At 33.0% G+C, this 27,253-nt stretch overlaps 1 protein-coding gene and 3 non-coding genes across 4 annotated transcripts in view; 1 reads left to right on the top strand and 3 right to left on the bottom strand.

Moving 5' to 3' along the window:
- Positions 1–2,931: 2,931 nt before the first annotated feature.
- Positions 2,932–27,253, bottom strand: part of Spn100A (Serpin 100A) — a 37,301-nt gene continuing 12,979 nt past the window's right edge. The window contains exons 3-7 of the mRNA XM_089640288.1: positions 25,820–26,675; positions 25,503–25,702; positions 16,690–16,875; positions 16,051–16,189; positions 2,932–3,907 (exon numbers count right to left, since the gene is read on the bottom strand). Coding sequence (XP_089496414.1) covers positions 3,720–3,907; positions 16,051–16,189; positions 16,690–16,875; positions 25,503–25,702; positions 25,820–26,675 — 1,569 coding nt within the window. The 3' untranslated portion in view covers positions 2,932–3,719. The remainder of the gene's footprint in view (positions 3,908–16,050; positions 16,190–16,689; positions 16,876–25,502; positions 25,703–25,819; positions 26,676–27,253) is intronic.
- On the bottom strand, positions 8,266–8,354 carry TRNAY-GUA (transfer RNA tyrosine (anticodon GUA)). Its single transcript is given in 2 exon segments — positions 8,266–8,301; positions 8,318–8,354. It is a non-coding gene; the product is annotated as a tRNA-Tyr (tRNA).
- TRNAY-GUA (transfer RNA tyrosine (anticodon GUA)) lies at positions 11,328–11,418 on the top strand. The gene is given in 2 exon segments: positions 11,328–11,364; positions 11,383–11,418. It is a non-coding gene; the product is annotated as a tRNA-Tyr (tRNA).
- Positions 13,383–13,473, bottom strand: TRNAY-GUA (transfer RNA tyrosine (anticodon GUA)). Its single transcript is given in 2 exon segments — positions 13,383–13,418; positions 13,437–13,473. It is a non-coding gene; the product is annotated as a tRNA-Tyr (tRNA).

Genomic DNA, 27,253 nt, shown 5'->3' with positions numbered 1-27,253 from the left:
ATTAAAAAAATAACTTATATCATTGATGTTACTATTCCAAATTCCTGTAATATTCAAAAATCTGTTAGTGAAAAAATAAGAAAATACACAGATTTAGGAAATGAAATAAAAAGAATTTGGCATTCTCAGACTATAAAAATATTACCATTCGTTATTTCGGCTACTGGCATTATACCTAGCTCTCTAATTAAAAATTTAGGCGTATTAGATCTATCAAAAAATTTATATATAAAGATGCAAAAGTCGGTGATTTTGAATACATGTAGGATAACAAAAGATTTTTTAAATATTTATGTTGAGGGATCAATAGGATTTATAGGCCCTGTTAGAAGTTCTACCGAGCCGAACCCTCTGATATGAAAATATCTGGAGACGGTGAATTTTTTTTTCCCATTTGATATCTGGTGATTTGACGTGTTGTTGTTCTTGTATTGTTTTGTATTTATTTTACTTATATAATGCACTTACATAGTGTTGATTGACTAGCTGATCATTTGTGGAAAAGTGAGTGGAAGGGTTAAGTTTTTCCTTTGGGGAAGACTTAACCCGGACAACTAAATCGGAAGTTTAAAAAAAAAATATTATTAAATAATAATATTATTTAAAAAAATAACTTATATCATTGATGTTGCTATTCCAAATTCCTGTAATATTCAAAAATCTGTTAGTGAAAAAATAAGAAAATACACAGATTTAGGAAATGAAATAAAAAGAATTTGGCATTCTCAGACTATAAAAATATTACCATTCGTTATTTCGGCTACTGGCATTATACCTAGCTCTCTAATTAAAAATTTAGGCGTATTAGATCTATCAAAAAATTTATATATAAAGATGCAAAAGTCGGTCATTTTGAATACATGTAGGATAACAAAAGATTTTTTAAATATTTATGTTGAGGGATCAGTAGGATTTATAGGCCCTGTTAGAAGTTCTACCGAGCCGAACCCTCTGATATGAAAATATCTGGAGACGGTGAATTTTTTTTCCCATTTGATATCTGGTGATTTGACGTGTTGTTGTACTTGTATTGTTTTGTATTTATTTTACTTATATAATGCACTTACATAGTGTTGATTGACTAGCTGATCATTTGTGGAAAAGTGAGTGGAAGGGTTAAGTTTTTCCTTTGGGGAAGACTTAACCCGGACAACTAAATCGGAAGTTTAAAAAAAATAAAAAAATAAAAATAATATAACAAAAAACGTAAAAAATATTTTTATTTATATTTATTTAAGTTTAAGTCGCACGCTGGATACATATTATGCTATTAATTGTTACAACAAAGTTAGAACATAATTATGGTCTTATTTATTGTATTTGACGTGATCTCGATGGTTTTTGAAGACAACTGAAATACCAATGTCTATAATGTTTGGAAATGGCATATCTTTAATACTACGACATTCTTAAGCTACTAAAAACTTACTCAAGTGGTTCACTGCGTTTTGTTACTTGGCAGGGGTGTCCGGGATGGGTTTAGGTTTATGTATTAGGTGGCAGATGCGTCTGCTCACCCAGGGTGAGTGAGACCCTTTGACCTGTCCAGAAGGACTCTCTTGAACCCAACGCATTGCGACGCAGTAGGAGAAACATTGTTCCCCAAATTCATACCAACCCTCCTACCTTTTCTCTTCCCAGAACTTTCTCTCCTTCCTGGTTCCATGATAACTCTTCAAAATGGCCATTCAACACACCTTTAAAAGGTGATATAAAGTCATTAAAAGTGATGAAACTAAAACTAGGCTTTATTATTTTTTTTGGTAAACTAATGTTTTTAAGACAAGATTTTTTATGCATAGCACAAAGGGTAACAATTAATTTACAAGCAATAATTATTCGTATTATTCGTAATTATTATATTAAAATAATAATTAATATTTGACAAGTTCAAGTATTTCACCTAAAAATGTAGACAATTTGTCTCGACGCCATCTAGTGAGAGAGTTAGCACTTACAATGCCTTTCTCATATAAAATAAAGTTGATTGTTTTCAGGTGAAAAATGTAACAAGCAGTAATTGTTCAATGAAACACTAGTATATATTGAATAATTTCGCGGGTAAGAGATAAGCCGCCATAGCTCAGTGGTCAGAGCTGTCGACCGGAAATCGAAGGGACACGGGTTCGAGTCTCGTTGGCGTCATGTATCTTTTATCAGGAGATTTACAATGTGGATGAGTGTTTCAGGTGAATAATTATTGCTTGTAAAATAATTAAAACTAGGCTATTCAACCTAGTTTTTGTTTTATCACTTTTCATAACTTTATAACACTTTTTATCGGTGTGTTAAATCGACCCATTAATGAGCTTAGCAAAAAAATTTAATCTTTCTATGGTGTTATAAACTAAACATTATCGGAATATCATGTTTCATGTTAAAACATGTATTCTGATAGTACCATGTTTCATGTTAAAACATGTGTTCCGACAGTACCATATTTCATTTGAAAACATGTGTTCCGAAAGTACCATGTTTCATGTAAAAACAAGTGTTCTGACAGTATCATGTTTCATGTGAAAACATCTGTTCTGATAGTACCATGTTTCGTGTGAAAACATGTGTTCCGAAAGTACCATTTTTCATGTGAAAACAAGTGTTCTGACAGTATCATGTTTCATGTGAAAACATCTGTTCTGATAGTACCATGTTTCGTGTGAAAACATGTGTTCCGACAGTACCATGTTTCATGTGAAAACATGTGTTCCGATAGTACCATGTTTCGTGTGAAAACATGTGTTCCGAAAGTACCATGTTTCATGTGAAAACATGTGTTCCGATAGTACCATGTTTCGTGTGAAAACATGTTTTCCGATAGTACCATGTTTCGTGTGAAAAAGTGTGTTCCGATTATTTTTTTTAATTCTGATTATTTTACTAAAAATATGTAATTTATTTTCATAACTTTCAACCACCATAAAAACAAGAAAATTATTTCTTAAAGTAAATATTTTATTAATCATAAAAAACATTAAAAACTGTATAATAAGTAACCTAACAATAAATAAATCATATTTTGTGTACTGTGTCAATATCAAATGCTTCTGGAATATAAATATTTTCTTAAGTCTATAATATATCACAATTAAATAACTAAACTATACCTACTAATCATACAAAAATAAATATTATTTTAATCTATAAATCTTATAATAAGCAATTAAAAGCTTAAATTTTATTTTTTATCCACCTTTTATCAACATTTTCTAAATTGACCATTTTGTTAAATGGAGTATTTTCATGAACTAAAAATAGTTAAAAATGTTTAGAAAACTTAGGACGGGTTGTTTTACGGAATTTAAACAATCCATCTAATTTCAAAGTTGATTTGTGAGTTCTGTGAATTGTTTAAATTCTGTGAAACACACCGTCCTTAACATATATTTTTCTGATTCTATTCTAATTTGAATATTTTCATTAATAAAATCGTGCAATCCGAAACGGTTCTAATTGGCTACAACGTCATGACGTTGAACAGGCCACTGGCTGGTAAGATGGCTGTCACCAACGTCACCTGGCATGACCTCAACGCCGCTGAATTCACGAATAAAAACGAACATTTCGTTGTGTAAAATGAATTCGTAAACGTAAAAATAAAATAAAAATTCCGTTATTTTTTTACGAGCATAAAAAATTGTGAAAATACCCTATTATTATAAACAACTTTAAAAAACAATCAATATCTCTGTTTCAAGGCAAATGTGATATTTTGTGTGGTTTTAGAATATCTCTGGTTGCTCTGGCTCAGTGACGATTCCTGCTATAACGACGATGTTGTCGACGACGTCCATGACGAAGAAGAGGAAAGGCCGGTCGATCACGATTTCTTCTTCCTCCACTTCCGCCTTGGATTCTGCCTCTTCTGGGATGGGCTCGTTGGACTCCAAGAGCGACACTGGATTGGTAGCTGTAATCAAAAGAAAACATTCAATTATAGATAGGAAATGGGCACTTTCACCAAAGTTTATACCTGCATTGAGTTTTTGTCATGTCCCACGTTTTGATTGGTTTTGCATAGTTACTTATTGTAGTATATCGGAGACTTTTATATATTTGACAAGCAAATATATTAATTTACCTTATTTAATCAGTTAGCTTAATTGTCGAACCTGCATAGTATATTTATATTTAATTAATTATTTAGATCAAAAGGAAGCGAGTTTTTACCATGTCCTATTTTTAAAGTCAATTAAACAAACTATTTCGTATTTAATTTTAGGTATGTAAGATTAATTTAAAATTTTTATAAATTTGAACAAACATTGAAAATAATCAAGTTTAACATTACTCTTAAAAAATCCGTTTGTCCATGTTCATCTATTTTTTTACTACCTCTTTAGGGTTTTTTTTACATTGGAATAGTTTATAAAATTGTGTATACCTACATTATTATTAAACAACTGAATTTCCCCAGCAATAATCTTTTGTATTTATGAAGCGATAAATCAAAGATGTCCACCGAAGAATTCATAATATTAGAGTCCACTAGTATTCTGTGCAATTAGGAGTACATATAATATATTGTTGTTAGTCCCAGAATTTCAAATCTAGAAAAATAATCTTGATCTAGTAATCCGGTATTGGTGGAAGCGTATTAATAATACGTTAAATCAACGGAATGAAAAGAATAAAAATGATAAAAATATGTAAAAATTTTGTCGAAAATGCCCAAATCGATGTTTTAGAAATTCCGGTTAGTTTATATACACATTGCTTTAGACCCATCGACATTCGTTCACCATCTTGAATAATACCAAAACATATGTTTTATCATTTAAGTGAAAAACGAATCTTCTCCTCAGACAGAAAACAAGTATAAAATTAAAACAGTAACCATGTTTTGATGGATCAGAAAATGGGCATAACCAATATCTAATAAATATAAGATTATATGCACTAACAATATCCAAATATATGCACTAATATTGTCAAATATTTGCACTAACAATGTCCAAATATTTGCTCTAACAATGTCCAAATATAGGCACTAACAATGTCCAAATATATGCACTAACAATATCCAAATATATGCACTAACAACATCCAAACATATGCACTAAAAATGTCCAAATATGCACACTAAAAATTCTTTTTTAGTGTGCATATTTGTGTGATCTTTCGTAAAAAAAATAATCTTGGGGGATGAGGTTGGATTTGAACAGCTCACTTTTTTAAAGAATAAAATGGCTAAAACATTAAATATCCAAAATCACAAATGTGCCCCAACGAACAGAAAATACTCAAATATACACTAACAACTTTAAAATATCCAAATATTCACTTATGACGAAAAAAGACTCAAATATGCACTAACGACCAAAAAAGACTAAAATATGCACTAACCACCAAAAAAAGATTTAAATATGCAGAAACGACCAAAAATGCTCAAATATGCCAATACATAAAATCCGATGTCTAATAATAACATTAGGATATTTAGATTAAAAAAATCGAAACTGAGATTCGATATAACAGTTGACAAAATGAGAATTTTGCAATGGTTAGGAAAAAGTAAGCCACCTATAGCTTTCAGAAAGTTTGTCCTTCCGATGTAGGATTAAAATTGTATTATTTGTTCCTATTTATATTTATATGGCGTGATTTATTTCTTTATCAAAATCCATAAAAAAATTAAGTATGAAATTATTAGGTAAATATATTTTAATGACATGTGGAATGAAATGTCACTAACATAACACGGTTTTATTCTCGTTAAATTATATTATTAAAGTTGATAACCAGTTATCTCATGACTCGTGACCTTTGTGTGTATTTATAACTTCAAAATAATAATTGGTTGTTTTATTGATTACCCGTATGCAACTAATTTTATTATGATCAATTAATTTTATTATGTTTAGTTATTTTTATAATGTGGTCACTAAACGTGAAATAAAAATAATGACAGAAAAATTAATATACCTAGATACTTATAACTTACCTATTGCTTCATCCACATTTCAAAATTATGATGTATAAATATGCGTAAGCATTTTAATATCTTTGGTATATATAATTAAAACTTTAATACTTGTTGCATGATTGAACTTTGTTTGAACCACTATTTATTTATGTATATTATGGTTTTGAGAAATATCTCAATAATAATAAGTCTATTACATATCAATAAACAAAATATTATCTTACACAACCATCTTAGATATGTTCCCATTTACCGTCCGTTCTATCTCCTCTCCCCACTCTTTACTAATCCCTATTCACGCCTCCACCCCCACTTCAACGCTTAATAATAAATGTTCACCCATCATCATCTTTAAGAGATAGACATATACCATACCGGACTTAAGATATACAATTTCCTAGTACGTTTAGCCAGTGCAGCGTTAGCAGTGTAAGCGCCCGAAAAAAAAGTATACGACTCGATTACTAAACATAGATTTTTCTCTAATTTTTGTAAATATAATATGCATGTATTATATATATAAGCTTCCGGAAGAAATACTCTAGATGATAATGGAAACTCTAACAAAATCGGTTTCGTAGTTTAGAAGAACTAAGCACACAAACAGACAGACGCGGAAAGTGACTTTGTTTTGTACTATTTAGAGATTTTGCCCTAAGGAAGGAACGGTTGCTCCAAAACCGAAAAAAACGTGGTTTAAAACAGTAATATTGTTTCATTTTTTTAAAACGGATAATCACAAAATTATTGCAACATTCAAAAGTACAATGTTAATATTTTTGCTGTAAGTTAGTATTATTTAATATCATAAACTGTGACAGGATTAAAATAATTTTAGGTTAGAACATAGCATCTGGCTCATTATTGTTACCTACAGGTTCAGCTATTTATACATAGATTATAAGTATTCAGAGCAGTGGCTTCCAAACTATTATGCCTATAGACCCCTTTTCATTGCAAAACCCTGACCATGAACCCCCAAGTGAAATAACTCTACACTAGATCGTAGATAGTATGTTGTTCTTTGAACAGCAGACTTCGCGTAAGTTATGTTGATTACTCTGACTTCAGCTAGCAACAGTTGCAACAGTCATACGCTCTGGCGGAATAAAACACGATTACCACTGTGACAGGATTGACTGGACATGTAAAACACACATAAATTTACAGAAAGACGAAATATAATTAGCTGCTCAACAATTAGCAGTCAACAACTGCATAATAGCAAAATTGCAATTTTTTATTAATTGAATGTTGAACAACGTACCAACGTCCTATTCGTAAAAATGGGTACCTATGTCTTTGGAGAGAATGACTACACTCTTAAACCAGTACTAACGGGACACTGCCATCTCAGGAGACACATGCAGATATTGGGAGTGGAAAACACCAACAGATGCAGGAAATATGAAAAGGATGAAGAGACTCCAATTCACCTATGGTGCCAATATCCTGCCCTGGTGGGAACTAGGCTCAGATACCTGAGTAGACATACAGTAGAACCAGAAGACATAGCCACATACCCAATGACAACCCTGATGAACTTTACTAAAGGGACTGGGTTGTTGTTAAAGGATTGAGGTAAAATGGGAGATAGCACAATGGGCCTATGGCCTAAGTGCTCACGGGAACTACGTGTAAACCGTGTAAAAATAAACCACCTCTCTCCAGAGGTAGACATTTTTCAGATAAAATGAAGATTGCAAATAAAAGTTGCGTCTCAACTGATGTAATAAATATAATGTTATTTATAAATTTTTCATTTTGTGAAATTTTATTGAATTCACTGTTTTTCACAATATGTAATTTTTTCTTTTAGTTTCATCGACGTACGTATAACGATAAAAGCAGCACTAACGGTGTATTACTAAGTCTGCGTCGCCCGACATTGGCATGACAACAACAATTGAACAGCCAAAACGCCACCCGGAGTGCATTCCTGAGTGAAAAATAATCACTGAAGAGGAAGAAGAACATTAACAGATGAGACAGCTATTTTTTCTGGGTCTTGTCCTGTTTCATGTTTCGTTTAGGTTTATTAGTATAATCTTATTTTTCAATGATATATCTTAAATATATTAAGATGGTGGGTATATCCTTCAAATGTTATTCCAATAAATTTGAAAAAAAATATCGTTTAAACTTTAAACAAAAATAAGGAGTTGGTGCCGAAGAATTCGCTCGCAGTTCTGTATTTGCTCGGTTAATTGGTTGGTCTAAACATCACTAAACCTGTTGTGAATATTGTTTTCTAGACATTTTCACCAGGTGAACATGAACTAAATGCTCTGTTCTTGGTCTAAATCCAGCTTTAAAAAATATTTAAAAAAATATTTACAGATTCCTTCGAGCCGGATTTGAACCAGCGGCCTATGGATAACAACTCATCAAACATTACAGTCCACCGCTCTACCAACTGAGCTATCGAAGGTGTGTGAGACAGTGATATAAACATTAATTATAATCGCAGCAACGCAGAAAAGAGAATGTAAAAAAGTCAGACTGGAGTGAACGTGTTAAGAAAGTAAAGCGAACGTTGTTTGGTGGTATCATTGATTGGTGCCCCCGCTTTCTGAAACCTTTGACAGATGTAAAAAAATCATCTTTTTTTATCATATGTGATAAGAATTCTAATTTTCTTAGGACGGGTTGTTTCGGAGAATTTGAACAATTCATCAAATTTCAACGTTCATTTTCGGGTTCTGTGAAAGATTTATTCATGTTCTGTTTTTTATATCATCGTAGGCTAGTTGCTTGACAAAACTGAAATAAAAACAGAACTTGAAAAAATCTTTCAAAGAACTTGAAAATGAACGTTGAAATTTGATGAATTGTTGAATGACGTCCTTAGGACGGGTTGTTTCGGAGATTTGAACAATTCATCAAATTTCAATGTTGATTTCCGGGTTCTGTGAAAGTCCTATTCAAGTTCTGTTATTATATCAGCATAGGGTAGTTGCTTGACAGAACTGAAATAAAAACAGAAATTAAAAAAATCTTTCACAGAACCTGAAAATTAACTTTGAAATTTGAAGAATTGTTCAAATTCTCCGAAACAACCCGTCCTTAGTGTTTAGTGGGTCATTCAAATCACTGTTAGGGAAAAGAAAAAATCTTTTTAGAAAAAAAATATATATATATTTGAAATAAGTCTTTGGTTTTTTATGACTGTACTGAAGCTTTACATATATATATATATATATATATATATATATATATATATATATATATATATATATATATATATTCTTGTATATATATATATATTCTTTCCAGTTTGCAAATCAAGAAATTAATCAGTTAATAACTCTATACATTATTTATTAGCAGTAGTGATTTATTTCTAGGAATAACTAGCAAGCATGGCCACTACGACTGAAATCTCAAACACCAATTAGAAGAAACGTGAGACATCACAAACAATTTTAATTTGTTCATCAATATGATCATTGTAAAAACCCAGAAACAAACACTTTTTATTGAACTATCCATCCATATATAAAACATCGTAAGTGCAAATTATTATTTTTTTAATTAAAAGAATTTTTGATGGCTTAAGAGGAGCGACTTTTTTCATACAAAAACTTGTAATTTGGCCTCAAACAGAAGTAGTACCCACTAAATAACTAAACAAAAAACAATCAAAAAAATTATGAAAAATACAGGAAATATCTAGTACCGATATTTGTTTCTTTTTTGTGTTTCAAATTATAAATTATAGGCCATTAAAGAAGTCGATTTTTCGTGATTTTAGCAATGAGGTATATAGATAGAGTGAGCTTTTTCGTTCTAAGTATGGGCCACCCAATTGTCCGATGTGAGATATCTCAGGGCACAGGTCAGGATAACTTTAAAATGCCGACATGCACGCTGAGATATCTTGAGATATTTTTTCATCCTTGTCCTTTCTTAAATAATAAGATTTTGTATGAGTTGCATTTGCTAAAACCTGAATGTCACCCTAGCTGTCTTTATTATCTACTTGTTTCTTGCTAGGAATTGTTACAATATACTGTCAAATTACCCATCTGGTAACTCATCAAATACATTTTTTTCATTATTTTTGAAATATTTGGTGTTTGTATGTATCATTACTTTACTTTTTTGCTTCACTCAAATGTAAATTGTTAACCTCGATACAGGCTTAGTCCTAGTGATGTCGATTTATATGAGAAAAAACTTGTACAGTGAGATGCAATAAATAAATATCTCAAAAGGCGTTCTGGAAAATACAAGGAAAGCAATACCTTTCATCTGTAAGTAGGGTTTTAACAAAATCAGTAAAATAAAAAAACTCGGCCGACGGACACCTTCGACATGTTTATTGAGTTCGTTCGCGGTCGGAAAGATTCGGGCAACATCGACAACCGCCACACCCCCTTCCTTCTTCCCGCACGGGAACAATATTTTACACTGATATTGCAAGGAATGTAGAGTCTATTGAAATATAACTCAATAGATTTTAGAAGCATCTTTATATGTCCCCGGTACTATTCATAAAGGTAGCTATACTGAAACCAAAAAAAATCAGGAGTTTAACTCAATTACTTATTGTAACGATTGCTAAAAGCTTTGATATAAGAGTTAAAGAACATTTCAGAGCTCTATTAGTCTATTAGTACTCTTAAGTAATAGTGAGTTCGCAGATAATTTATTGAAAATGATCATACCTTGATGTAAATATAAGGTTAAAAATACTGCATACAGGATGTAAGGCATCACCCATTAATAGTTTTGAAATTTTAGAAATAAGAAAAATGTTAATATCAATACAGATAAATAATATACTAAAAACAATAAACTCCTTTAAATATGTTCCCACTTTACCGGTCTGTCCCTTCTAATGGCATTGCAATTTATAATTATAACTTCCCCACTCTCACCCCCCCCCCACCTTCTACCAAATGTAAACTATATTTAATATTTAACTTTACTCCTGATGAAGCGAACATTGTAGATTGTGAATATAACAATAATGTGATGAAACCAAGTTTTGTCTTTGTCTTCGTAATAAAATAAATTAATTATTGAAGACAATATTATAATAGATTCTGTCGCATCTAGGACTTGAACTCAAGGCCCTTGCCTTGCCCGGGCAATGAAGTTTTACTCATCAAGTTATTCCAAAACTTAACAAAATATATTACTTACCTACATCTGGCGTTATGAAAATCGTTTAGAATTTAAACCCGTGTGCTAAATAAACATTTATTTACGTTCAGTTTAAATGTTCAACAATTTATTATTTTTATAATTCAACACAATTACTTCTAAAGTGATAAGATTCTGGACTCTCAGTGATTAAATGTTGGTGCTGATGTGAAAGCCACCTCTCGCCGATTTTTCTATATTGTTACAATAAACAAGTGGATTTTGTACGAAAATCAGAGCGAGTAATTTATCACCTTCGATAGCTCAGTTGGTAGAGCGGTGGACTGTAATGTGAAAGTTGTATAGATATCCATAGGCCGCTGGTTCAAATCCGGCTCGAAGGAACGGTTTATTTTTTGCCAAAAATCAAAGAAACTTGACACAGGTACATGTAGACAAAAAAATTCAACAATGACCGGCATAATTTCCTCCATTGTATTTTTTTACGGACGTATTTTAAAAGTAACGATTGGTACTTTGCTTTATCACACTCATAAAGACGACCCATTTGCCATCTTGGGGGATGCTGCATTGTTCAGGAAGGAAGGGAATGAAACTAGATCTTTAAAATGAAGAGAATGCAAACACCAGCAAATAATTTCACAGCATCCAACAAATCTTTCTCGTGAGTAAAATGCCAGCCTTGTAGAGCCTAGATTTCGAGTACGCGTCAGTAACATTTGGGTACATAGGAATCAGAAGAAAAGTTAACGGATCTTCACGAAACAAATTATTATTTTAATCTGAATTCTCATATCCCTTAGCCATAGCGGAATGAGGTTTGTAATTAAAAAATGTCACATAGAAACTTCAAATATTGAATTATACAGTTTTAAAAATGTCCTACAAACCCCTTATGCATACGTGGGAGAGTCTGCATCATATCACTTGTCATAAATATCACCTTAAGGGTGTGTTGTCAGGTAGTTGTTCGTTAAATCTGAACCTTACTTAATAATTCCTAGAACATGTAGAATTAAATAACAAATGATAAATATGAATGCTTATAGCTTCGAAGCACGTTTTAATAGCACGTGAGTTGATAATTTGCTTGGTTGTGTTTCATTAATTATTTTTTATGACCATTTATAACCCTCTAACCTTAATATTTATTTACTAATTTGTTTATTTTTGAAAAATTTATTATATAGAAAGCATTAAAATATATTTGTATATAAACGAACGTAACTTGGCATCAGCCGTGTTTAGTTTAGTTAGATGATATCCAGGTATCTCCAAACCTTCCTCTTTGCAATCTCATTCTCCTTCCCAGTTTCTCTATGTCCAAGCTACACAACATACTCTAAATTGGTGATGTAACGGTCCCACTGCCCAAAGGCAGTTTGTTCATTCACTTACGATAATCGATTTTTAAATACATTTCTTTGAGCTGAGATGTTTTCTTGATTGAATGAATGCAAATCTTGGATGTGGAAATCAACCCACTTCCCGACGTCCGATCAAGCTGAAACTTGTAAGATAGACTCGTTATTGATCGCAAAGCATGGCAACACTCATATCGTGGACATATACGCATATCTCTGAAATTGGATGACATTAAAGCAGTTAATATACGAAAAAAATGTCAGTCCTACCCAATCTTAATATGACTCAATTGTGAGAGCGGTTGACTGGGGAGGGAGATTAAATCCTCAGTCAATCCAAAACATATATAATATATTTTAATAATATGACCGGTCGGTGGCTAAGTTTACATCGCGTTTGGATCCCACTCAGGCATAGTGTGTTCAATTTCTCGGCTAGCTAAATCTTCCATCACAATACAAGCAACATTTTCAGCTTACTTAGGTGGTAGTAGGAGATTTACAAATATTGTCAGGTTATTCGTAACACGAGAATTTTGTCAATCTTTTTATATTAAATTAATAAAAATTAAATTAAATAACGTTGTACAACACAATCCACTTATTTACTCGTGGTCTATTTGTACTTTATAAGAGTTCAATTAAATATATTTTAACTCACGCTCATTTTCATATATGTCGTTTTTATGTCGAGGTTTTGAGGGGTACATTTCACAATAAATGAAGCAAATTTTGATAAAACAAGAAACCTTATTTTAAAAATAAGGTTTTATTCAACAACTATCTGGTATTATCTCCATATTAATAATAATTTCTGGATGATTTCGAATGGCCATAATACAAATATTATCATTGAGAAATATCATTTTGAAAGGCAAATAACAGTGTTTAGCCACTGGCCACAGACACAGGATCTCTTTTACCACCACGAGTGCCAAAAAGTTACTATAATTTATTTGATTTATGGCAAAAAATCAACCGATTCCTTCGAGCCGGATTTGAACCAGCGGCCTATGGATATCTATACAACTTTCACATTACAGTCCACCGCTCTACCAACTGAGCTATCGAAGGTGATGAATTACTTGATCTGATTTTCGTACAATGTGCAGTAATTGCATTGCAATACACGAGTAGCGCATCATACAAGTAGAGCTGACTTGCAAAGAAGTACTTTATAATATGTTATAAAGTTAAGAGTCATTTTAAAACACTTGAATAAATAATATTTATAATAAATTACAATTCGAAAACGTATTCGATTGCAACATTTGTGTGGATTTAATTGCATTGGTGAGGATTTTAAATTTGTAGCACAGTTATAGTATTTATTTATTTAGAATTAACGGCATAAGTTCCATTTACATATATGATTGTTATTGACAGTCATAGTACAATATAAGAAAGAATAAAGAAAAATAAGTAAACAAGATAACAGAATCTGATAGTATTATTAAATTAATGACTGTACGGTTTGGGATTGTTGTAAACGGAAGTGGCGCCCTCTGTTATTTTCAAAAAGAACCGTTGAAAAAAATAAGAATATATACTAGTACAAAGTTAATAAAAAATTAAGAAGAAAAAAAACAAATAACCTGTTATGTAGTGACCTCATTAAAATATGCACTGCCAAATTTTTTAATTAGAACAGCTTTATACTTCAATAGAGGCAAATTAAAAACATCGGCTAACATAGCTTAAGAGTTACTAATGGCATGTAATCTAATTATAATAGAATTGTAGCCTAAGCCATAGTATGTTACATAATACATACTAGGGAACCAGGATCTAGTAGTAGGAACACGAAAGTAAATCCACCCATCCACCTTACTACTGTATAGTAAGAACTTCTATCATGTAGGTATGCAACATAGCTTTAAATAATTAGGAATACAATTCGGCAAAGGCTTTCGGAATGAAAAAAACTGTTACATATAATAATCAATGAAAGTATAATTTGTCATTCGCAATTCTCACTCATTCCATAACCCACTAATCTAAAACTACCTCTATTTGCTACCCAGATAACGATTAATGATATTCTTATACTTTGTAACCACTCGAAAGATTATTGGCATATTATGGCAGGTTTGCAAAAATGTCTTGAGCGATCGCTTGCCATAATGTGCCAAATTAATAGAACCTAAAAATATGTACCCATATTAATATTTTGAGGAATTATCATAATCGAATAGCCAAATCGAAAACACCCATCGCTCGAGTGAATGACTGAATGGCTTCATCGACTGCCCTCAAATTTTAAATATAATATCCCTGTTAAATCTACTTGACTGTACCATCTTTTCCACTGTAACAATCATAGCATTAATATTCGTATCACTCACCACTTGTGCTATTTCATCGAAATGCCAATACATCTTCCGACCTTTTCGGTATATATTTACATAATATTCAAAACTTCACCGTGTCGCTTCAAAGAAAACATAATTAGTTTACTCGTATATCCATTTTATATTTCTTCATTATGTAACATTTCGACTTGTACTATGTTTGCAAAAGCCCGATGGGGGTTTAGTAAGTAAATAAACATTGACTCCCTTATGACTCACTATTACTAAGGGTATTGAAGTCAAACTGTATAATCTGGGCCCCGTGTGTATCATCTACATCAAGGCTGCCCAACCTTTTTAGCAGTTGGGGGAAATTGACGATTTTGAAAAAAAAAAATCTAAATGAGTGCTCCCCACAAAATATTTGAAATCCATGGGGGGGGGGTTGTTACGGAACTTCGCTGAGAAAAAATTCCGCACACCCGAACATCATATGTGATACCCCACAGCAATTTTTCGAATTCCATGAGGGGGGGGTGGCTACAGGATTCCATTTCGACGCAAAAAATATTATGTCGAAAACCGGTGTATTTTTGTTTCAAAAGTAAGTTCAACAGGTTAGATTTTTTCGTCGCTGATTCTCGTTCTGAGTAGCCTAAATAGCGATAAATCGCCGTCGTTGGCAACACTGGTGACCGCGCTCAAGCTGCATTGTTTGTTTTACCGCGGGCCCGCGACACTTTTTCAAATTGGCGGATTGGCGGGTTTTTTGAAAATGTTTCACGCGGGCCACTTATGATTCGTTCGCGGGCCACATTGTGGCCCGCGGGCCTGGGGTTGGGCAGCCTTGATCTACATCATCATCTCAACCATCTCTTTATTTTTTATCATTTCATTTTGTTGTAGGTACGACCAATTACCAGTCACTATATGTGCGTTGATGTTTTGCTTTGTTAAAATGTAATCAATGGCCATTTATATATTTGTGCTATAGTCTTACACTAGGGGACATATGAACTTTGGTTGATGAAATTCACCCGTGCGGAGAGCGACCCGCTATCTAAATACGATGGATGGCAAATTCAATAAAATCTTTCAACCTATGCTGAGTTTACAAGATTTTCGGCACTATTCCACTGGTATTGCCGGTACTTGGTACCTGAATCATTGTTATATGATAGGTTAAAACGGCCAATCGGAACAGGAACGTAACAAAAAAATTTGCAGACAGTTGAAATGCCAAATGGTCAAAATAATCGATTATTCTTTTAAATGTTTCCCCTATCTATTATATTCCATATTTGTTGTTAGAGAACTTGGATGGTATATTTAGAAAAAGATTATTAAAAAATATTTATACCCGTGATTTGTGCTTGTGCGTTTCCTCCATCATCAACCTTGACAGAGACATGCTGCACCATCTCTTGGACAAATAGCCCGGTAACTGGAGAAATTCCCGACAGATCGGCATCTGGACCAAAGATGGAACTCACTCCGAACTGAAAAATAGGAAAAAAAATAGGTATTTTAGCCGATGACAATATTATAACAATCTCCGTAACGGGGTGGTCATTCAATTTAACAGATCGTGCACAGAAAATATACCAACATTGATATTACCTTGGACCTCACCACTAAGACGACTATAGGTAACAGTAACAACGGAGATGGGTCAAATCGTATATACTCACGCTCACCCTCTGTTTGTACCTTCGTAGACACCATAACTTTCATTGGCTCTGCCGTTGCCGCTTTCATAATCGTACAATTTGGTTGTAGCTCGGCGACAGTCGGCACATTTTCAAGCCCTATCTTACAATTTCGTTTTTTCTGTGATTAGGTACAACTCCAATTCAACGACTCTACTCTCTCACGCTTGGACTATGCGAAGTCTTGTCGATTGTATATAACAGGCAAAAAATTGAAAGGGTGTAAGGCAAGGCTTTTTGCTGTAAGCATACACCCATTAAAGATATAATAAATCATTATCTTTTAATACCTTAGCCAGAGCAGCCAGAGGTTTGGTGGTGACCTCCACATAGAACGAGGGTAGCTTGACCTTCAGGAGTCGCGGAGCCAGGGCTGCGGACAGGCGCGATGGTGGCAGACCAGGCAGGTCGACCACCAGCCGGCGAAGTCCCTGCCTGGAGTTGGGTGCCACGACCACCAGCGCGTATCTGTCTCCCTGGAAATCAAAAAGTTACATGGGTAAGCAAAATATATATATGATAAATTAAGAATGTTCAGACGCCAAAAAAAATCAAACTGAGAAAGAGGACGATGAACTAATTATCCAAGAGTAAGTTATGAGAAGGAAAAATGTCTGATGGGTTGGTAGGAAAATAGGAGTCAGTAGGTCCAGGAGTGACGGACGTATTAATCCATTCCTCCCATTGCGGAGCCAAGCGATGGGCCGAGAGAGTCCTGTTGGATAGGTCAAATAGTCTTTTTCAACCAGTCTCTTCCTATCCGTATCACCAGTAAGTGGGGAGACGCATCCGCCGCCAAGACCTAGACAAACCTCACCCCATAAACCCTGGCACCCCTGCTAAGTCAACAAACGTAGCGAAACACGTGGGATGACCTATGGCAGGGGTATTATTCCGACAAATGTATTTAAAAAATTATATGTGTATGTATGTACAAATATATATTGTACAGAAATGCTTTCATTTGCTACTCCACCGGTGTTGGTAGGAGCACCGTCTATTGAGTAGCTACTCTAAAGTATTGTCAATGCATACTACTCTGCATTGTCTATGTACATATTAAGTCACCTATACTGAACCGGACCTGATCTTAATTTAAAAACAATATATTATGAAATTGTGGGAACGACATTATAATGTTAACTAGGTATATCATATAATAAGGATTCACATAGAAGCCATGTTATTAATTTTTTTTTTTTTTTAAATCAACAACATCTCTACTTGTCGATATACAGGGTTTTCCAATAAGAGGTGTTATTTTGAATAGCCCAATATTTCAGTGGATGTTACTTTTGAAGCTATCATTTTTTAACATTTGACAAGTAAAAACTACGTCATTAATAAAAATTTATTTATTTATTTATTTATTTATTATTTTATTTACGCCCTTATGGGCTTTTACATGAAAATATACATTTACATTGATTACAATAATTGAACATAAGAAGATAAATGGAGTTAATTGTAAGAAAGCAACACATATAATAAAATTTTGTGCAAATTAGCAAAACACTAATAAGATGGATTCAATATAAAATATACCCAAGCATGAAATAGTAAGTAAAAGAAAGTTCAACATAAAAAGTAAGTAAGTGGGTGTGTTTAAACCCAGTATTAATTGTGTGTTTAACAAATCGATAAACCAATATAAATTAGAGTGTAACTTACTCGTGAGGTAAAGAACATTATAACAGAGATTTAAAAAAAAAAAAATAACAAAATAAGAGTTGCACCTGTAAAAAGCAAAAACTAATAGAATTTAGCAATATCGACATGAATAAGAAATAATAAGATCTGAGATGGAACATAGTGTTACGTATAAAAAGTAGTTAGTAGGTATATGCATACAATTATAAGTGTATAGTAGAGCAAATAAAAAACAAACAAATATGGATATAATTTACTTGAAAGGTTTCGAATGGGAGAAGATGTAATAAAATTATTAAAGCTATAAAAGTTAATTATTAGCCGATAGAATCGAAATAAGTTGCCTTTTAAAGCTCACAAAATTGTCAAAACCAAATATATCTATAAGTTCACAGTATTTATTCGCAAGGTTGTGAATTCTAGGAATTGGTGAATAAATAGAATAATTAGTGTTGAGGTTCTTGTTAAATTTAAAAGTATCTTTACTGCGAGTTTGCCTAGCAGGAACATTAATGCAAATAAGTTCCAACAAATTAGGGCTGTCAATTAAAGATTTAATAATTTTGAATAAAAATAGCAAATCAATTAACACTCTTCTATCAGATAATTTAAGAAGTTTAGTTTCAGCAAGCAAGTTATTGTAATTTATAAATTCGATTGGAATTTTCATTTTAAAATTAATGTACCGAAGGAATTTATTTTGTACCTTTTCTAATGATTGAGAATGGACCTTGTAGTACGGTGACCATACGGTGGAATTGTATTCTAATTTGCTTCGTACTAACGAGCAATACAGATGTTTTAATGTTGACATACTTTTAAAATTTGCTCCCATTCTCAAAATAAAACCTAGTATTCTCATCGCATCGCTTGTTATTTCATCGATGTGTTCGTTAAACTGTAGACTCTCGTGGAATATAACACCAAGATCACGAATCTGTGATACACGAAGAAGATTAGCACCATTCATAAAATAGGAAAAATTAAGTGGATTTTTGCCTTTGTAAAAACTGATAATCTGGCATTTACCTAAATTTAGTTGCAAATCATTGACAGAACACCACGCACATAGTTTATTAAGGTTCAACTGCAAAATTGCGCGATCGTCATCGTCTTTGATTATTCTGTATATCTTCAGATCGTCGGCAAATAACAGGACTTTAACATTAGTAAAAATATTAACAATATCATTGATAAACAAACAAAATAAAATTGGGCCCAAGTGAGATCCCTGTGGTACTCCGCTCGAGGCAGCAAATGTATAAGAAGTGAACGAATCTAACTTGACTGCTAAGTACCTTCCTAATAGATAACTCTTAAACCATTCCAACATACTCCCTCTTATTCCCAACAATTTTAGTTTACGTAATAATATTTTGTGGTTTACTTTATCAAATGCCTTACTGAAGTCAGTATATATGGAATCAGTTTGATGTGATGCATTAAGGGCATTAACGATATCATTCGTGTACAATATCAAATTGGTAAGAGTAGATCTACCTTTAATGAATCCATGTTGAAGGGGAGAGATGGTTCGATTGATTCGGGATATCAACTTATCTAGTACTAGGCTTTCAAAAAGTTTGGGTAAAGTAGACATTATACATATTGGCCTATAATTTGTTACTTCGCTCTTATTACCTTTTTTGAAAATGGGCGTTAAAAGACTAAACTTCCAAAGGTCCGGGAATACACCTGATGAGAGTGACTTTGTAAATAACTTATGAATAGGATATGACAATGTATGCATACAATTTACTAAAAACCTGGGCGGAACATTATCAGGTCCTGCGGATTTTCGGGAATCAAGACTCTTCAGCTTAGATATAATATCGTCTATGGTTACATTAAAGTCAGATATATCAAGAGTTTCAACCAAATCAAAGCACGAAATATTGCTGTCTTCACTTGCATTAATGTAAACGCCGCTAAAAAAATCAGCAAAAAGATTAACAGTTTCCTGAAGATTTTGGGATAATTTAGAATCGAATGACACACTACTAGGTATGTAAGTACCATTTTCTTTTTGGGATTTAACATATTTCCAAAAGAAATTTGAGTCGTCCATGATAGAGCCTTCGACATCACTAATGTAATTTTTGTAACATTTTGCGGAGAGCTTATTGCACTCTGCCCTCAATTTTTGAAACGCAGTATAATCGATGGCCAGGCGACTTTGTTTGAATCTCTTATGAGATAATTTTTTGAGGTAAATTAAGTCTATCAGGTCTTTTGAGAACCATTTTGGGTATAGAGTTTCTCTGTAAGTCGTTAAAGGAACAAATTGTTCAATTGCAGAATTAACGATGAAGTAAAATTTTTTAAGGTGTACATTAATATCATCGTCGCTATCAAAGAATGACCAGTCAGTCTGTTTAAGGAAATTTGAAATTTTAACATAGTCAGCTTTTTTGAAATTTCGAGTTTCTACTACCTTTTTTACGATAGGAATTGGTTTAAGGTTAGACATGCATATTTCTAGTGGTGGATGGTAAACATCGACAGGTAATAGAATTTCGGTACTTCTCACAACACAGATGTCAGACACATTTGACAGTGCCAAATCCAACGTACGACCTCCTATATTATGAACATTATTACACTGTGTTAGACCTAAGAACAGTGCCATATCTCTAATAACACGAATATTAACATTAGAACAAGAATTGACAGAATTCATATTACACCAATCATAATGTGGCAGATTGTAATCACCAACTAGAAGTAGTTTAGTATTAGGATATTTAGCACAAATTGATTCAACCTCGTCAAAATGGAATAATACACGCTTCAACAACGCATTGAAATTATTAAAATTCACTTGAGTGAATCAAATGCAAATCATCTTGAGTGATGAGGCCCATTTCCACCTCGTTGGCTTCGTCAACAAGCAAAATTGTCGCATCTGGGGCTCGGAAAACCCAAGATTTATTGTTAAAAAGCCTTTCTATCCTCAAAGTGTGACTTTTTGGTGCGGTTTATGCGGAGTTTATCCGGCGGAGTCATTGGACCTTAATTTTTGGAAAATAAGGCTGGAGCAACAGTTACGGTGAATAGATCGCTATCGAGAGATGATTAATATTGTTTTATGGCCGGAATTGGATGGTATTGATCTGGACAACGTTTAATTTCAACAAGACGGCGATACGTGCCACACAAGCAACGAAACCATTGATCTTTTACGATTGAATATCAAAATAACGACTCTTATTGGAAAACCCTGTATAACGAAATAAATTTTAAATGTTTTTTTAACTATTTAATCGAATTTTGTGAAGAATATTTATATATTTTAACGCTACTTGTTCAAGGTTATAATTTGACTTTTGAACCTGGGTAAATTGACACATTTAAATAGTTTTGATGTACCAAATGTATAACGAATATTGAAACTATTAAAAAATACTGATTCCTCTACAATACCTCATACTCATCAAACTAGGTCAAATCACAATGACATAAAAAATATTCCAGGTCATAAAACCACATTCGGACAAAGACATTATATTTATTTTGCGACGACTCTTATGTAAAGCGAATAGAAAATTTGAATGATTACAAATCAAGAATCAAAAACTGGCTGAAAGAGATTGATGAAAAAAACTCTGAAAAAACATTAAAAACGACATAGAAAACTAATAAAACAGAAATAATTAACTTTAGGTCACCTCAGCACAGGTCACCCTGGTGAGGAGGACAAAGAAATACAATTTACTATACACATATTTAATATCATATTTTGTATGTACAATGTTTAAATAGTCGCTTTAATAAAATAATAAAAATAAATAATTTTATGTGTTAAATATTATGGGAAAGGTCAGAATCATTTACCGTGAGAGTTTGTTTAGATTAGATTTTACATACGGGAGTTTGTAGGTCAAGTGATAAATACTAATCTTAAACGAGACTTCAGCAGACGAAAAACAGTTTGCCTGTGAGTGTTTTATTTGTGGTTTGCCTGTACATGTTTCCTGTACAGATTAGCTGGACCGAAACAACTTCGCAGTTATATGTGTATGTGACCAGATAACAAGATCGGAGGAAATATCTATAATCATATTTCGACCTGCGTAGGCGTCAGGAAATAAATCTTTAAGCTGCAATAATTAATCTTTCATGCTGTGAAATTGTAATTCTCATGACTGCATCATTTTTTAAATATAATAAGAATAATAAATAAATAAGAATAAAAGCTTAACAGTATGTAGGTACCTCAAATAACTATGGAAATCTTTTAGTTCAATAATAATAATTCACTCCACTTCACTTCAAGTCCATCTAAATGTGCATTCGGCGTACCTGTGCACTGCGGAGGACACCTGCACAAGCTTGCCGGATGGGTTTGCCTAGCGACTGGAACCTGCATAGCAGTGCATACCCTCCATACCAGACGTATATCGCACCATCCTCATATAGTAAACTACTAACTAGGAAGACCCCAGAAGACAAAATTATCGAATCAGACATACTGATGACATGAATAAAATTACGAAACATAACAAACACAATTGTATACGTTGTGTCATTCTATATTCTTAGACAAATACTCACATATATATGGTTGACTACATGGAGACTTATTATATCTGCATTTTTCGGTGAAATATTTTGATTTATCAAATATTTTTTTTTAGATACGTATACCGTGTAAAGTGTACCTAAAGCTTGTGAAATTATGGTTTATTTTGTGCATTTCAAAGGTATCAGTCGTCCAGTTTTTTGCCACTATAAAACAAAAACTCAAAGACACACCGAAAACAAACTGTAATACCGCAGTTCTAGGACATCCGACCACATTTTTTCTACAAGTATTAGTCATATACGACGATCTGAGACAAAGCCAAAAGCAACACATCTGATGCCAAATTATTATCTGACCAAGACAACGCTCCGTGTACAACGTGTTGGGTGACTCGGAAAGGCCGGGTAGAAATGAATATTCGGAAGTGGATTAGCATCATCAATGGGGCTATATCTCTTCAAGATCTGTGCAGTCATCGGATTTAAGAACCGTCTAGGTAAGTGTGAACGACAAGAGTTTTGGAGGCATTGGACCATCTCTTGGCGAAGGCTAAGTGAAAGCCAGCCGTTAACCTATTGTTTATAACCACTTAATCTTTGTTTCCTTCTTAAAATCAGCTTCTAAATAGCATGTCAAATTAAATCGATTCACTATGCAAATTTCGTTCTACTTTTTATTTACGTTTTTCTAGATATATTCTGTTTTATTTTATCAGTGTTTGTGGTGGTCCCTCAGCTATCTTCAGATATGAACTGTGCAAATGACAACATGAGATATTGTTTGTTGCATCAACGCGGTGAAATGATTGGAAAGTGCCTTTAGGACAAAGATGGCAGGACGTTACTGGACCACAGAGTAAACAATAATTGGTTGATATTTAAAGTTACCTAAAGATAGATCACGGCAGTGAATGAGCGATTATCTCAAAGGAAGTAGACGCAAAGTCCAGTGAAGAATAGGGAGGAGGATTTTTAACAATTTGACGACTTAGGCTAAATAAGAAGAACTCACTTTATATTGCTTTATCTTGGTCTAAATCACCATATATTGTTTTTCTAATTATTATTGTAAACGTAAAACAGAAAAGTATTTGCAAAGAAAAGTCCAAATATTTTTGGAAAGAAGTTTGTGTTGTGTTTTAGTTAATGTAATTAGGTTTTATGCCGAATATTTTGTATTTGTAATAAGCATTTACTTTGTGGCTCGTCATAATTTACAATAAAATATATAAATTTGTTTTAGACCACTTTAATTTTAATTGTACTCTACCGGTTTCGGAAGCACCCTTCCTTCGTCAGGGGAATATTAAATATCAGTTTTAATATTCTCCTGACGAAGGATGGGTGCTTCCGAAACCGGTAGAGTACAATTAAAATTAAAGTGGTCTAAAACAAATTAATATCTTCTATTGCGAATATTTTGTAACAATTTTTTGGATCTTTACATCACAATAATGGTTGAAACGAAGAAGACATACGAACTATTAGTGCACAATTCACGTAGATACGTCTAGTGCAATGAGGTACCTTCAAATTGCAGACAAAGAAGTTAGAATGGTTAATAATTGTCTAATAGTTCCTATTTAATTGTCTAATAACCCTAATTTGCTTGGAAAGATTTCTCTTGTGCGATTCTTATTAATAAATTTCTCATTTCAATTCTCGTGTGTCAGACTGAATAAATCAGATAAGAAATCATCCATAGTTGGTAGTTCACAATCAAAAGCACCTATTTCAAATACGGATAATCTAAAGTTACATAATATTACTATTACTTTGAATTTGAGGGGTTTTTCTGATGCCAGGGATTATAAAATAATGTAATTACAACACAATTGTATCATGTATTTATAATAATATCAAGTAAATTTTTGCTTTCTTCCCGAAAAATTTAATGAGCTGCATCTCGCATGAGAAATGTGAATTGGACGTCTTAACTTTCAAATAACTGAATATTGATATTGCCTCTAGACTAGATGACTATCTTTTAGAATGAAATTTTTTTGAAAAACGGGGTTTCTTGTTTCAAATTGCTTTATTTCGATGATCTTGTAAACCGTGTATTTGTTAATGAAAATTAATAATAAATATAATAGTCGACGACCATTTTCTTTGTCCCACAAATATCAAATCAATCTTACGAAATTATTCTGATTAATTGTAATTGCTTTCATTCGAGTATCAACTTGTTGCATTTACTCGGTTCATAAGCTTCAATCTATTGCATATTATGTAATCTTTTAAAATATAACTCGATTTAATGATTATTAAATAGCCGATTATTACGTTGCCGTAATGTATTAACTTGTTAATGCGCAATGAAGAATGACCTTTAAGGTCAGTAGAACTTTGTAAATTATGCAAAGAAAACTATGAGTGCTGAATTGAGACATTGCTGTAATCAGGAGACATTGTACATAAAGGATGGTTAAGTGACGTACTTGACTTATTTTAACCAGTGATTCCTGACATTATTTGGAGTAAAAATGTAATTGAAATTTTAGAATCCGGTGACATTATTGATGTTTTTTTCCAACGTGTAACATTAAAAATCAGTAGGTAAGGGGTAGGTCGGTTTCTAAGCTGACTGAATCTATAATGACTGATCTGCTTCTATAAACGGGCAATCTTTTTGATAACGGATGGATTGGAATATTTAGAATAACTATCACAATATTGTACAATCGGTATTTTGAAGAAAGGGACATTTCAGCACGGGTCCTCCAAACACTTTACATTTACCGAACGGGAACAAGTCGATGATCTCGTTCTTGCGCTCAAGAGCTCGAATATGGATTGACTTTCCGCTCTTGTATTTCTTACCTCCTATAATTCCGCAAGAACCAGGTTCACTACTTCTTTACCTTAAATAGGCCTTCCGCATTATTTAAAATATGTTGAAAGCAATAATAATAATAAGTACACATACTTCGTATGGAATTTCAACAGCGATGCTGTCAAGTCCAGGCAGAGATCCAGTTTTGAAGGTTCCCTTAGCTTCCATCATCAGAACCGACTTCTTTTCCGTATCTGACTTGTAGAAGGTCTCTGATGCGATGTTCTTGAAGGGAGTCTTCCAAGACCCACGGAAGTAGAGCCCGTTGAATAGAATCATCAGAGAGTTTGGATCTGAAACAGTTCAGAGAGGTAAGAATACTGAACGAACTGGAAAGATTGTTCTGACCTGCTGAACCAGCCAAGGCTATCAATACAAATTGTTGTAAATGAAAAATAAGTTTTCCTAACCTTTAACATCCTTGCTTCCTACACGGTTGGCGGAGAGTGTGTTTGTGATATCATCCCTTCCAAAGATGGACTTTGATTTTCTATTATGATTCCTTGCCTCAACAGCTTCCATCATTTCATAGTCTCCACTCAACTCTTGGGTTGCCTTCTTCTGGAACGCGGTAGTCGACTTCTTGTCCTTGATGTTTTTTCCTGGCTTAATCAAATCAGACTTGTCATAAAGTTCTGAATCGGGTTTTTCTGGAATGTCTTCCATTGCAAATGAGATGATCTTCTCCGTTTCAATTTTAACTGACTTCTCAGTCTTTTTGTGATCGTCTTTATCTGTTTTCTTATCCGCGTCGTTAATAACCTCCTCTTTGTCTTTTAGTAACTGTTCAAAGTTAGCGACATCTTTACTATTGTCCCTACCAGTCAATGTAGGCAAATTTCTTACAACAGGCTCTTTAACTTCCACAGAAGGCATGGGGTCAATTTGTTCAACCTTTTCTTCTTCCTTATTGACTGGCTCTTTTTTGATTTGAAAGAAGCTAGAATCGTACCTTTCAACACTTTTGACTTCAGTCAAGTAAAATTCTTCCAAAATCTTTCTGTAATCGTCATTGACGGTGTAGTTTTTATATACGTAGAACCAGTTTTTGAACTCTGGAGTGTTAAGCTTGTACTGATTTGTTTGGTTTAGTCTTTGAAGTATTCCTTGGTACATATTTCTCATGACCTTTTCGTCCCTAGGCAACTTTAGAGCGGTGGCTAGCTGGGTTTTGGTCTCACCGCGAGCTCCTTCAGCCAAAATTGCCAGAATAACTGAGTATCCAAGAGGAGAGAACGCCAAATTGGATGCATCATCAACGTAGCTCTGAAAATAGATATAAAACACACTGATTTACTAGTTACTAATAAAAACAGAATGAAAATCAGGTTTATACGGTAGCGTAGGTACAACAAGTGATGTTCATTCAGTTATTTTGAATATATTAATTCACACCAGTTTTGCACAACACTATTACACGTACACTGGAATGGTGTGGTTTAATCAACAAACGACAGAGATGAGATTAGAACCGGACTATAATAAATTTAAAAATAAAATAAACTTCACTATCTTAAATGATTTAACGAATTAGAATGACGATGATATCTCACTATATTATTTTATAAATTATTGTATAAAAAAACTAAAATCTCTTCACTTTATATGTTTTTATGATTCTTTTTTCTTCTATTTACATATGTATGTTAAGTTATTATTTTTTTTCCTTTACACACGAGTTTTAGACTCTTGTAAAGGTAAACATGTTAATTTTTATTGAAATATGTTCTTACTATGTAAATTTAAATAATTATACTGTATTTTATAAAATAAATAAAAATATTTAAAAAATATATCATTGAGGTTTTCTACTGATCTTTGTGGTTTTCTGCCGATCTTTTGGT

Source organism: Hesperophylax consimilis, chromosome 15 (genome assembly GCF_061612785.1).
Source record: "Hesperophylax consimilis isolate HC1 chromosome 15, BYU_Hcon_1.0, whole genome shotgun sequence".
Classification (NCBI taxonomy): Eukaryota; Metazoa; Arthropoda; class Insecta; order Trichoptera; family Limnephilidae; genus Hesperophylax; species Hesperophylax consimilis.
This window is presented reverse-complemented; position numbering and strand designations above follow the sequence as displayed.